The sequence below is a fragment of the Sceloporus undulatus genome, chromosome 6 (assembly GCF_019175285.1).
Source record: "Sceloporus undulatus isolate JIND9_A2432 ecotype Alabama chromosome 6, SceUnd_v1.1, whole genome shotgun sequence".
Lineage (NCBI taxonomy): Eukaryota > Metazoa > Chordata > Lepidosauria > Squamata > Phrynosomatidae > Sceloporus > Sceloporus undulatus.
This window is the reverse complement of record NC_056527.1, coordinates 41,159,653-41,172,171: the sequence shown is the minus strand read 5'-3', so window position 1 is coordinate 41,172,171 and position 12,519 is coordinate 41,159,653. Positions and strand designations below refer to the sequence as shown.

General features: G+C 37.5%; 1 protein-coding gene across 6 annotated transcripts in view; it reads right to left on the bottom strand.

The window, feature by feature from the left end:
• Positions 1 to 12,519, bottom strand: part of PALS2 (protein associated with LIN7 2, MAGUK family member) — a 46,892-nt gene that overhangs the window by 7,320 nt on the left and 27,053 nt on the right. For all 6 annotated transcript variants that reach the window (XM_042474874.1, XM_042474873.1, XM_042474878.1 and 3 more), the window contains 4 exons: positions 10,270 to 10,401; positions 1,716 to 1,815; positions 1,297 to 1,365; positions 808 to 969 (listed from right to left, as the gene is read on the bottom strand). In XM_042474874.1, coding sequence (XP_042330808.1) covers positions 808 to 969; positions 1,297 to 1,365; positions 1,716 to 1,815; positions 10,270 to 10,401 — 463 coding nt within the window. The remainder of the gene's footprint in view (positions 1 to 807; positions 970 to 1,296; positions 1,366 to 1,715; positions 1,816 to 10,269; positions 10,402 to 12,519) is intronic.

Genomic DNA, 12,519 nt, shown 5'->3' with positions numbered 1-12,519 from the left:
TGTTAGGATTATAGCAGGAACAGTTGAGTAATAGATCAATCCAAATTATGGTATTTTTTGAAAAATCCATTGTGGAGAAAACTATTATGCTTCCAAATAGCCCAAACATACTTTCTTCCTCCTATACATTTATATTTTCCTTCCACCACCTCTAATCCCATCCTCACAGCAATACAAAGTATGGAAACTGATCTCAGAAATTAGAGAGTGAATAGGAGTAAAATACTGTTTTGGGACAAGAACAAAATAATAGAAAGAACAGATTAGGGCTGAAAGTAGGGCTGAAGTGTAAATTAAATAACTAAGATGTGAATTCAATTTTTAAACCCCCCCAATAAAAACTATATAACATTACTGACAAATCAGAAGTAAAAGCTTGCAACTGAAAATATCAGAAAAGCCACATTTTCTAAGCACCATTTATCCATTATTACAATTTCAAAACAAATTTGTAAGCCAATTGCTTTAAACTGAAACTGCAGAAATCCTTACATAATACAGACCACCATATAAAAATCATCACAGGTTAATTCAACTAAATTCAATGGTGCTTATTCCAAAGTGAAAATGCTTTAGCGTGCAATTATTAATATATTTGCTGGCATCATCTCTTACTGCCAGAAATATAAAAAATACCCCCCCACCTCATCACTTTCCCTATATTAACAGCATGTAATATATATGTGAGCCTTACTTTATCAGGGTGCAAAAGTAAAGGGGGAAAAACTCAAGAAAAACTACATGTTCATTCAATCAATGTACATGCCTCAGAAGACAAAAGTCTATCAAGAAAAAATAGCAACTTACATGGCACTGTGGTCCCAAACTTTGTGGGATTCAATACAATGAATCTGTTTTTCAAACTTCTTCGACCTACGCCTTGGGCTCCTATTAAAACCAGTGTTTTTCGCTGAAATGGAGGCATTTTTGCTACTTCTTCATAGATCTGAATTTCATGACGGTCAAATTCTAGGCACAAAAATGTTAATGTATTAAAAGCAAGACACTAAATTTTATAATACAAAAGATATTTTGTGGAGGACCAGGCTTCTTTTGTGACAGAGCTTTTGTAAGGATTTGGGGAAGTTACAGCAGAACTCCCCCATAGAACCTAACATTCTTGTTATGCTACAGAAATGTGCAGATGTTTCCTAATAGGCTTCCACTGAACATGTGACATCCACACACCCAGTGTAACCAAAATTTGAGGGAAGGATTAGCATACAATTTTTAATGTTAAATGTTCCTCTGGATTCTTCTGTTGTAATGTAACATTTGACACTAAAATTCAAATACCTGCATTTCTGGTTGTGAGATACATCATCTTTTTCTTCTTTTTACTACTTATTGTTCCACAAAAAGGACCTGGAAACAGACAAAATGATTTAGAAAACCCAGATCTTAAGTATTCCATATCTTTTTTAAGCAGTTCAACAAATCCAACTTCATATTTATAAGTCAACATAGAAAGAATGATTAGAGATGCTTCTTAAGACAAAAGACAAATTTACTTCAGAATTTTTTCTCTACAAATAATATTGCTGCCCATTTACCAGCAGGTGGCAGAAAGGCCTCAGGAATTTGCAAAAGGGTGTTTTAATTCAAATCATTTTTAACTCTCAATAAATGAAACTACCTCTGGACTCCATTATTATGCTTTATGGATATTGCAGACCCAGAAACGATGCAAAGACTTGCATTGTTGTGCATCTTACCAGAATTGTCCCAGTCCCGCCTTACAAATGCTTTCCTCTTTTCCTCCAAGAACTGGCTAGGAATAAGTCCTGCGCTTCCTCCTTCTTTGACATGGCTAGCCTGGAAACAAATCAAACATGTACTGTTTTGACGCCAAGCCACAGAAAATATTTGATTTATCCTAGGCTATATCTAAATAGTTCCAGTTTGAACATACCAATGTGTTTGGATGGCAAACAATCACAATGTCAGTGCATAGTACAGCTGAAGAGCACTACTAAATCAGATTAACAGTCGTAGAGTTGCAAGGGGCCCTATGGACCATCAAATCTAACTTTCTGCTCAATGCAGAATCTCCAGCTAGAGCATTCTCAGCAGATAGTTGTCTAGCCTCTTATGGAAGATATCCAGGCAATTTGCTCTATTGCCAAACTGTCAAGAGGTGTCTTCTAATGTGTCCATCTTGTCCAGTATCTTATTTTCCACAGGGCCCCAAGAAATTCCTGTAAACCATCCACAAGGTGAACTTAAAAGACAACAGACCTTTCGTGTTGTATTCAGTGGTCTACAGTCTTTGTTCCTGGGTTACACATAAATTCAACTAAGCTCCTTTGAAGCCATCTAAGCTAGAGGCCACTGCCACATCTTGTAGCCACAAATTTAACTGACTGTGAGCTGTATGCCTGCAATTCCTTTTGTCTGACTGATTCTCCTTTCAGACAGTCTCAGTTGTCCCTGAGACTGGAACTACAGAAGAGAGAGAAAAAATTCTCTGTGTTTCCCCCCCATTTCATCTAATGTAAGACTGGATAGAGTTCTGGACTCCTTCATAAGGTAATCAAATTCAATTGCTGCATCCAGATCACAGTGGATGCAAGTAATTTTATCTTCAAAGAGCTTTGCAAATGTATTGCAGCAGGTCTCTGAGAGCAGATAGGGAAGACTGCATAAGGCCCTAAAACATCCAGAAAAATTCTACTGGATGATACAGTTAGCATGCAAAGTCAGATAATAACTGCATCTTTGCCAGATCATCGCAATTGGAAAGGATCAATAATGGGCTTTGACTAACAATCAGTTTCATTGTATGCAATTGTCATAGAAAATCCCATTATGGCATGCTGATAATAATAATGTTTTAGTTCATGTTCTGCATGTTAGAAACTAAAGGTCTAAAAGTAACTTGTCTGTGTTAAAAAAAGGAAGAAAAAAGAAAAGAAAAAAGCAAATGTGCAGGTCTGAATTCTGCAACACAGCATCACTAAGAGAGAAAGAGACAACTTAGTTGACCCACAGAGGTGAGCAAATAAAGTCAATTCACTTCTCAAACCCAGCAGCTTCAAAAGAAGGAAATACTACATTGTTCTTTTTGTTAACTTCTGTGAATTCATTTTCAATTTATGGCAACTCCATGAATGAGAGACCTCCAAGTCACACCATAATCAACAGCCTTACTCAGGTCTTGCAGGCTGGAAGGCCATGGTTTCCTTGATTGAATCTATCCATCTGGAATGCAATTCTCCTTTTTCCTATTGCCTTACCATACCAAGCATTACTGTCTTTTCTAATAATTCATGCTTTCTCATGATATGGCCAAAGTATGACAGTCTAAGGCCTCAAACAGATAGGCCAAAATAAAGTTGCTTTGGGTCACTTTGGAGGTATGCTGTTTAAATACTGCATGAGTCCTAAGAGGCCAGAAGCCACGCCAAAGCCATGATCCAGTCCTAAGGACTGGAGCGCAGCTTTGGCACAGATTCCAGACTCTTATGATGCATGCATCATTTAAACAGCATACCTGCAAAATGACCTGAAGTAGCTTTATTTTGGCAGTCTGTATGGGGCCTTAGTTTAGTTATGCTGGTTCCTAAAAAGAGTTCCTCCAAACCAAACACTCAATTTGCTTTAGGACCCATTTATTTGCTGCAGCCAAAGAGGACTAGACTGGTTGAGGTTTCCCAAAGGACCTTCTCATCTGCCAGTCAAAAGGGTGGAATGACCTGCTGGAGGAGATCCATCATATCACCACCCTTGACGTCTTTAAAAAGGCTGTCAAGATGGATCTCTTCTGGCAAGCCTTCCCAGACTGACCTCCCATTAAAGGATAGCCCTTATGCCCCAAACTGCCTTACTCCTATCTGCTTGTTTTTTAAACTGTTTTTAATTATTTTAACTACGTTAATTGCCATTGATTGTTATTATTATGTTGATGGTGGAGGATTTGAGGATTGTGTAATGTTGATGTTAGTTGTATTTTGTATTCCTAAATTTTATTGTTACCTGCCTCGATCCGTAGGAAGATGTGGGATATAAATAATAATAATAATAATAATAATAATAATAACAACAACAACAACAACAACAGAACTCTTTTCCAGCACTAAATTTCAAATGAGTTGAATTTCTTTCTATCAGCTTTCTTCATTGTCCAATTTTCACAACCAAACATAGAAATGGGAAACACTGATACTTCAGGACCTTGTCTAGTTCCTTCATAGCTGCCCTTTCAAATCCTAGTTTTCTTCCAAGGTAGGGAAAATCTTTCACTGTTTCAATCTCTTCATTACCTACTTTAAAGTTATATAAACCATCTGTGGTCATTATTTTTGTTTTTGTCATGTTCAGGTGTAAACCTCCCTTTGCACCTTCCTCAGTAATTGTTCCAAGCCTTTCCTATTTTCTGCTAGTAGTATAGTGTCATCTGGATATCTTAAATTGTTGATTTCTTCCAATTTTTCAAGCCTCCTTCTTCTGACTCTAAACCTGCTTTACATATAGAATGTTCAGCATAAAACTTAAAACAAATAGGATGATAAAATGCTGCCTTGCCTGATCCCCTTCACCAATTGGAAACCATTTCATTTCTCTGTATTCTGTCTTAATCGTAGCCTCTTGTCCTGAATACAGATCACACATCAGTACTATTCAGCTGCTATGGTACACCCATTTCTTTTGGTGTGATCTACAGTTTTTCATGATCAATACAATTAAAAGCTGATTTTCTTTTCAACTTCTTTGGTGCACTCCATTATCCAACATATGTGTGTGATATGACTCCTGGTGCCTCTTCCTCTTCTGACCTCGGTTGGACATCTGGCATTTCTAGCTTCATATATTGTAAAAGTCTTTGTTGCAGAATTTTGAGCATCACTTTGCTTGTATGGGAAATTAATGCATTGGTCCTGGTGGCTCCTTTCTTGGATATTGGAATGTACGTTGAGCATTTCTAACCTGTGGGACATTTTTTTGTTTTCCATATTTTTTGGCAGATTTTTAGTGAAAGCTAGAGTTGATTCTGTCAGCATTGCAGGACAACAAAAAGAAGGGAGAACTAGGTTTACTTAATTTATAAATATATTATAATGCAAGCGTGTTTACACGGCTGAGAGAATGGATTTTAGATAATAGAAAATTGTTAGACCTGGAAAGCTTTAATCTTTATTTTGGATGGTATGCTTTTCTTTGTTATGACAGACTGAAAGTGAATAAAGAATTTAACAGATATTATATAAAAAGAGCACTCCTTAGGATATGGATTAAATACAAGCTATACTTCTATAATAAAATACCAAAATGGATATCCACCCATGAAGCATTTCATAAAAAAGAAAATCTTTTTAAAGGAAAATTGATAAAGAACGAGGATATCTTAATAAAAACAAAGGATGGATTGGATATAGAATCAAAACTAGAGAGAGGATATGAATGAAGGAGGATCAGAAATACACTGGTTCCTTTATTGCCAAATTATGGAAAACTTTGAGAGATATAAAAACACAAGGTACAGAAGAGGAGGTGAAGGAATTTGATAAAATAATACTACAAAAATTATAACAAGAATTTGTAAACTCTTACTAGATACAGAGTTAAAAGAAGAAACGATTAAGACCAACATGGTGAAATTGATGCAGAACACAGGAAAAGAAATTCCATTAGAAAGCTGTGAGAAAGTGTGGATTAACAACTTAAAGTTTACCGAGTGTAACCATTTAAAAGAGAATTATTATAAGATCTTTTTTAGATGGTACATGTCTCTGTCTAAAACAGCAAAGATACATAGGGCCCGAACAGACAGGCCAAAATAAAGCTGCTTTGGGTCACTTTGGAAGTATGTTGATTAAATGACACACATTTTAAGAGGCCAGAAGCTGTGCTAAAGCTGTGCTCCAGTCCTTAGGACTGGAGCATGGCTTTGGCATGGCTTCCAGCCTCTTAAAATGCATGCATCATTTAAACAGCATACTTCCAAAGTGACCCAAAGCAGCTTTATTTTGGCCTGTCTGTTTGGGCCCATAATAATAAGAATGATAACTGTGGGGGGAAAGGTGCTAAGTTATATCACATATGGTGGCAATGTAAAAAAAAAAAAGAAGCCTTTGGAAGGATATAAAAAAATCATGACAGAAACACTACACAGGGAGAGCACTAACTCCAGATTTGTTCCTATTAAATATAATGAATGGAATACATGGCAAATTAAACCACGAAGAGATAAGTGTGATACTTTATATGATAACAGAGGATGCATAATATATGCAAAATATTGGAAAAGTAAAATAATACCCACCAAGGATGAATGGGTTAATAAATTAAATGACTTTGCTACAATGGACAGAATAACAATGTATAGTGTGCCCGTGTTATACATGGGAGCACCATATGCGGCTTCCAGCATATGCTGGAAGCCTGCGCCAGAAGAAGCCTCAGTGTGTCTGGACAAAGCAATGCCGCACCATGGGCACCATATGCGTTTTTTCTTTATGTGGGGGTGGTGGGGGTGTCTGGAACAGATCCTCACGTAAGGAAAGGATGAACTGTACATAAATGGTAACTCAGAGACAGTACAGATCGGCACTTTGTGTACTAGGGCTACAGGAAGCCCTTGTCCTGCTGCGTGTGTGCCATTATGGGGCGTGCACATCCACACGGGGCACGGTATGATGACGCATGGGCGGGGTTGTGCCCAAACGGCGCTAGACGGAAGGGTCATCATCATGGCATGCCAGGGCGCCTGTGACGCCCTTGGGGCACAAGAAAAAGCTGCCACTGCAGGAAGAAACTGGCTAACAGCAGCTTCTTTTTGCATCCTGGGGAGGGTGGATTGCTGCTGTAGTGTGTGGTTGCCACGGCAATGGTTCGGGGCAAAAGGGGGCGGCTGCAGGTTGCCCGTCTGTAGAATCCAAAATTGAAAATTATGAAACAAAACAGCAAAAAGTAACTGAATTATGGGAAAAATAAAGGAGATAACAATTAATATATCTTTCCAAAACTGAAGTTAAGATGATAGAAATCTTTTTTTGTATTTCTGTTAAGGAAATTGATTTAGCTACTGATGAAGGAATAATAAGATTTACTGTTTTTTTGTTGTTGTTTTGTTTTGTTTTGTTTTTTTTTTTGCTTGCAGGAAGTTGTATGAAAGATTGTAATAGAAAGGACTGGGTGAGGTTAGAGTAAGGGGAGAGAATGGGTGGAAGGATGTGGGAGAATGAATGAGGATATTAAGAGACTGGTATATAGAATGTTTGCTTTTTTATTGTATGATTAATGGAAATAAAAAAAATATTTTTAAAAAAGAACTACAAGTATCTTGTGACATATATATAAAAACAATTACTACACCTCACATTCTTCTCACGTACGTTTCCTTAAATCTATTCTTAATAGAAATGTTGATATTGATTTGCATTCTAGATATTCCTGTTGTTTTCAACCTTGGCAGGTCAGGTGACCAAAACAGTATACTCTAAGGAACTCTAGTTTAATACAGATTGACAGGTGTAAGGCAAAGAACCTTTACTCCCCCATCAAAGACAGAGAGATGAGGGAACACATCTGTTTCACTGTTCTGCACTTGCATCCTAGCTGCTTTCCTATTTGCTTCATTGGCTACAGCTCCTGAAAATATCAAAGAACTGGAAAGTGGAAAGGGATGCAAACTGACTATGCCAGTTCCTGGATCATCCCCATGTTCCATAGAGTGCAGGGCATCATCACAAGGTCTCTTTTAAAGGCTTTCTTAGAACCACAGGACATTTGCTATTGTATAGCCCATTTACGTCATTTAGGGAGACATGTCTGGTGAGTGGCGTAGTGGGTTGAGTGTTGGACTACTGCTCTGGAGATCAGGATTCCCAGCGTGGTCATGTAACTTACAGTGTGACTTTGGATAAGTCACATACACTCAGGCTCAGGGGAAGCCAATGGCACATCTCCTTTGAACAAATGTTGCCAAGAAAACCCCATGACAGGTTTTCTTAGGGTCACCATAAGTCAGAAACAACTTGAAGGCACATAACAACAACAATCCTGAACTGCTTCACTGCTCATTCACATTTCCAGGTCATTTATAAACAAGTTTAAAATCACCAGTATCATGGTTGATTTCACCTTGTACTGCTTTACATTACAAGAAGTATCAATTTAATCCTACTCTTGGCTTGCCATTTTTTCAAACAGTTTTACTGTCTGTAGGAGAACCCTGTCCTTCTGTTCCATGATTGCCAAGTTTACTCAGGAATCTTTGATGAGGGACTTTATTAAACATTTTGAAGTATAAACTGTGTCTACCAAATAACTCTAGGCACAGATCTGTTGACACTTTCAAACAACCTGAAAATATTAATGAAGATTAACTTGGATTTAGCAGAAAACCAAGATACTTTCTCTTCAGCAACACTTGTCCTACAGATTGAGTCTCCCTTATCCAAAATGCTCCAAAATCCAGAACTTCTTTCATGAGTGGCTAAGACTGTGACAACATTGCTCTCTGATGGTTCAGTATACACAAACTTTGTTTCATACACAAAAATATTTAAAATATTGTGTATAAAATAAATACAAATGAACTTCATGTTTACACTTGGGTTCCATCTCCAAGGTATCTCACTGTGTATATGTTAATATTTCAATATTTAAAAAAAACTCAAATCCACAATACTTCTAGCCCCAAGCACTTCAGATAAGTGAGGCTCAACCTTTATATGCTTGATATATTTAGTAGATCTTTCCATCATTTTAAACAGAACAAGAAGGAACACAAATTGTTACTAGCTTATCTGATTTTGCTAGACTTTGTTCTTACAAAACCAAAGGCTTAATTTTAAAAACCTGAAGTTAGATTTCAAGATAATATGGCCTGCTATTTTCCCCCTACAGGTTGTATAAAGTGGAAGCCTATTCAGGGACTCGTATTCATTGCCAAGAGCTCATAAATAATATCAAAAATGCATATAACTATAAACCATCATTTTAATTAAGTTGCAGCATTCTCATGAAATTCTTTTTATCTTGATAGACTCTGGTGAGGAAAATGGGTAGGGTAGGAGAAATAGGGCAAAGCTGCACATATTTCTAAGCTTTATTTTGATAAGGAGTAGAATTTCCAGACCAAGTGTCTCTGCCACACCCTTTGCTCTTGAAATATCTAGACAGATATCTTTTCACACAGAAACAGCCAGAGGATAGGTCTATACCACTACAACAGATAGAAAGCTAGGATTCTGTCTATACGTAAGAATCCAAGTATTTGTTTCCTATCACAACAGCTCAAGCATAGGAAGTAGTGAATCTAGTAGCATGAAACTCCTGACAGAGTTAACCAGTTAGGCTGATATTTGGTGGGAACAAATCTCTGCAAGAAATTTAGGTTAAGGATTATAGATTATTTTTAAATAGGGATCTTTTATTATTCCCTAAGATTGATAAAATGTGTCAATCCCCTTAAGGCTAAAATTACATAACAATTAAACCAACCTAATATTCATGTGAGCACAAGATTTTCTGAAGTTGTTATTTTTTTTATCCCATGTAGGCTCAAGCCTCCCTGAGGACTATAGTAATAACTGGCAACAAATGTAAAAGAATAATATTTTACTGAGTTATTTGTCTTTAATTTAAAGAGCACTGTGAACAGATAGATTAAAGTAAGGCAATTCAAGTTTTATAAAACACTTCTCAACTATTCAGTTATATATAAATAAAATATTTGTCTGCAACTGAAGCTTGAAAGTAATACTCTATGGCATTAATATCAGTTGGTTTTTTTTAAAAAAATACTATAATATGTACCTCATGTACCATATACATGAAAATGACTATAGCTCTACCTCATGTATAGGTCAAGAGCAGGTTTTGGAGCCAAAATTATGGATTTCGATATGATCCATGGAAATGTGGAGGGTAAAACCTGGGGACAGGTGACACCGAACTGAAAGATGAAGCAAAGGAAAACAATGCCAAAGAGCTTACAGAATTCCAGCAGGCATATCTGTTTGTGCACACACTAAAAGCTTGATGGATTGGGGGGAGGTCAGTGATACCAGATTACACTCTTTAAATACAGTACTTACATTGACCGATGGATAAGTTGATTCAGGTTTTTTTTTGTGGGGGAGGGGGGGTCCATTTTTTTGACTAAAATTTCTAGATTTATACATGAGTATATATAGTACTTGGAATAGGAAGCCAGAAGTAAAAGCATGCAACATAACAAGGAATGATGTCAGGTCAAGACAACATTTGAACACTTTTGAGGATTAATACCTGAGAGATTTAAATTAAGTCATATTTTCTAACCTGCCACCAGTTTGGGTCTTCCCGATTTACAATTTGAAGAATTTCTCCTTTGGAAAACTTGAGCCCTGCTTCTTTGCATGGGATCAAATTGTCGTTGTATGGATTATAGTCAAAGTGACACTTTACAAATACCTGAAACAGATAATAACAAAAAAGAATAACAAAGAAAAGCTTAATACTAGATTTTTCAACCATCTCAATAATAAATTTCATAAATTCAGTAAAATAAGATTATTTGGGATTTCCCCCCCTCCATAGTTAAATTTGTGTGAGAGGTGAAAACATTTAGCACAAATGGGTCTGAATTACTGGATTTAGATTAATGCTGGTAGGGAAGTCTAATAGCAAAGAATGTTTTAAATATCTAAAAAATATTGGATGATTATGGACCTATACAGACTGGTCTGAAAGGCTGGCCTGTGGGCGGATTTAGGGCGCTGTGTCCTGACGACGCAAGCCCTGACTCCGCCCCAGGACACCATGATGCTGCACGATGCATGATGCTGAATCCAGATGATGCAGCGCCCTAGGCGTGCCAGACAGCCGTGCCATCATGGCTATGGCAACCTTTGGAGGGTACAAAAAGGAGTTGCTTTTTGCAGCTCCATTTTGCACCTTCCAAAGGCTGGATCAAGGTTGTGGCGTGAGGTTGCCACAGCCCCAATCTGGCCAGGAAAGGGGCACCGCCCCTTAGGGACAGTCTGGAGAGCCCCTATGTTCTCTGAATCATCAAGGGAGGTACAAAATGTGCTTAGCTTTCAATTTAAAAGAAAGTGCTAGAATGAAAGGAAACAAAGACCCACATGCTATATACCATGGTCAATTTTTTTTTTTCTTAAACAGCCCAATGCATTTCAAAACAAAACAGGTAATATTTGAGACAACACATAAAGTACCTTTTTTTAAAAAAGCCAAACCATTGTGCAGTATATGAGATTTTGGACCATTCCAGATGGGTGCTATGAGGCACCATCGTGATGTGAGAGGGGTGGCACTTTCAGATGCCCCTTGCATGTGACGAGGGCGTCAAAATGGTGGCACCCAGTACACATGGGCGCCACCATTTTGCTGTGACGGACACCTAACGTCCCCACGTCCCGGCGTCATTATGATGCTGCGAGTGCGCCATTGGCACACTGCGGCGTCACAATTGTGCTGTAAGAAGAACCCGCTTTTTGCGAGTTCTTTTTGTTCTGTGGGGAAGCCTCACAGTCTGGAGGCTGCTGCTTCCTCACGGAGCAAAGCAGGGCACCGGGAGACCGCCCTTTTTGGGCGGTCTGTATCCCACCTTTGTCTCCTTTCATTCTTTCACTGTGAAAACATCCTTTCCTGTTCCTGTCCTTTAATTAAAAGATTGCCAGCATTCAGCACTCTTGGTATGACATTCTTGCTTTTAACTGAATTGTGATCCCAAAATGGCAAACTGTTATAGGCTGCATCTACACTGCAGAAATAATCCAGTTTGACACCACTTCAACTGCTATGCTCAATGCTATGGGATTCTGGGAACTGTAGTTTTGTGAGACATTTAGCCTTCTCTGTCAAAGAGCTCTGATGCCATAATAAACTACAATTCCCAAGATCCCCTAGCACTGAGCCAGGTCAGTTAAAGTGGTGTCAAACTGGATTATTTCTTCAATGCAGATGTAGCCTTAGGGACCAATCTGAATATAGTTAATATTTGGGCTTTAAAAAAAAGTTTATCCAATTTTTTTCAATTCTACTTATTCTACAATTTACCACATCATATATTAGTCATTCTATATTTTATGATGCATGCTTTATTCTGTTTTTATAGATGGAAGCTGTCGAGAACCTTTTCAATAGGGGAAAAATCAGAACAATTTTAAACATCAGCCAGACAAATATTAATTAAGAACTGTGAACACTTCAAATGTCTGCCAGCAACTCACATTTGCTTTCAAACTGATGAAAAACCTAACACTTTCTAAACATTTCAGCAAAATATTTTATTCTTTGTGATTTGAAAGAAAGTATTCCTTCTGACAAAACAAACTGATTCAGCAAATCCTCTTTTACTGAAAGACAAATCCACTTTTATGCAATGGGCTTTTCTTCTCTGTGTTTGGGAACAGGACAAAAGCTCAGTCAACCACACAGGATTGGTTTCCAAATATTTTGTTAGCATTTTACAAACTTTAAATTTTTTTCGTACTTTATAAGCTTATAAAAACAAGAAAAATTGTAATCCTGGGCACAAATACTAATCTAAGAATTTAGAGTATAAAA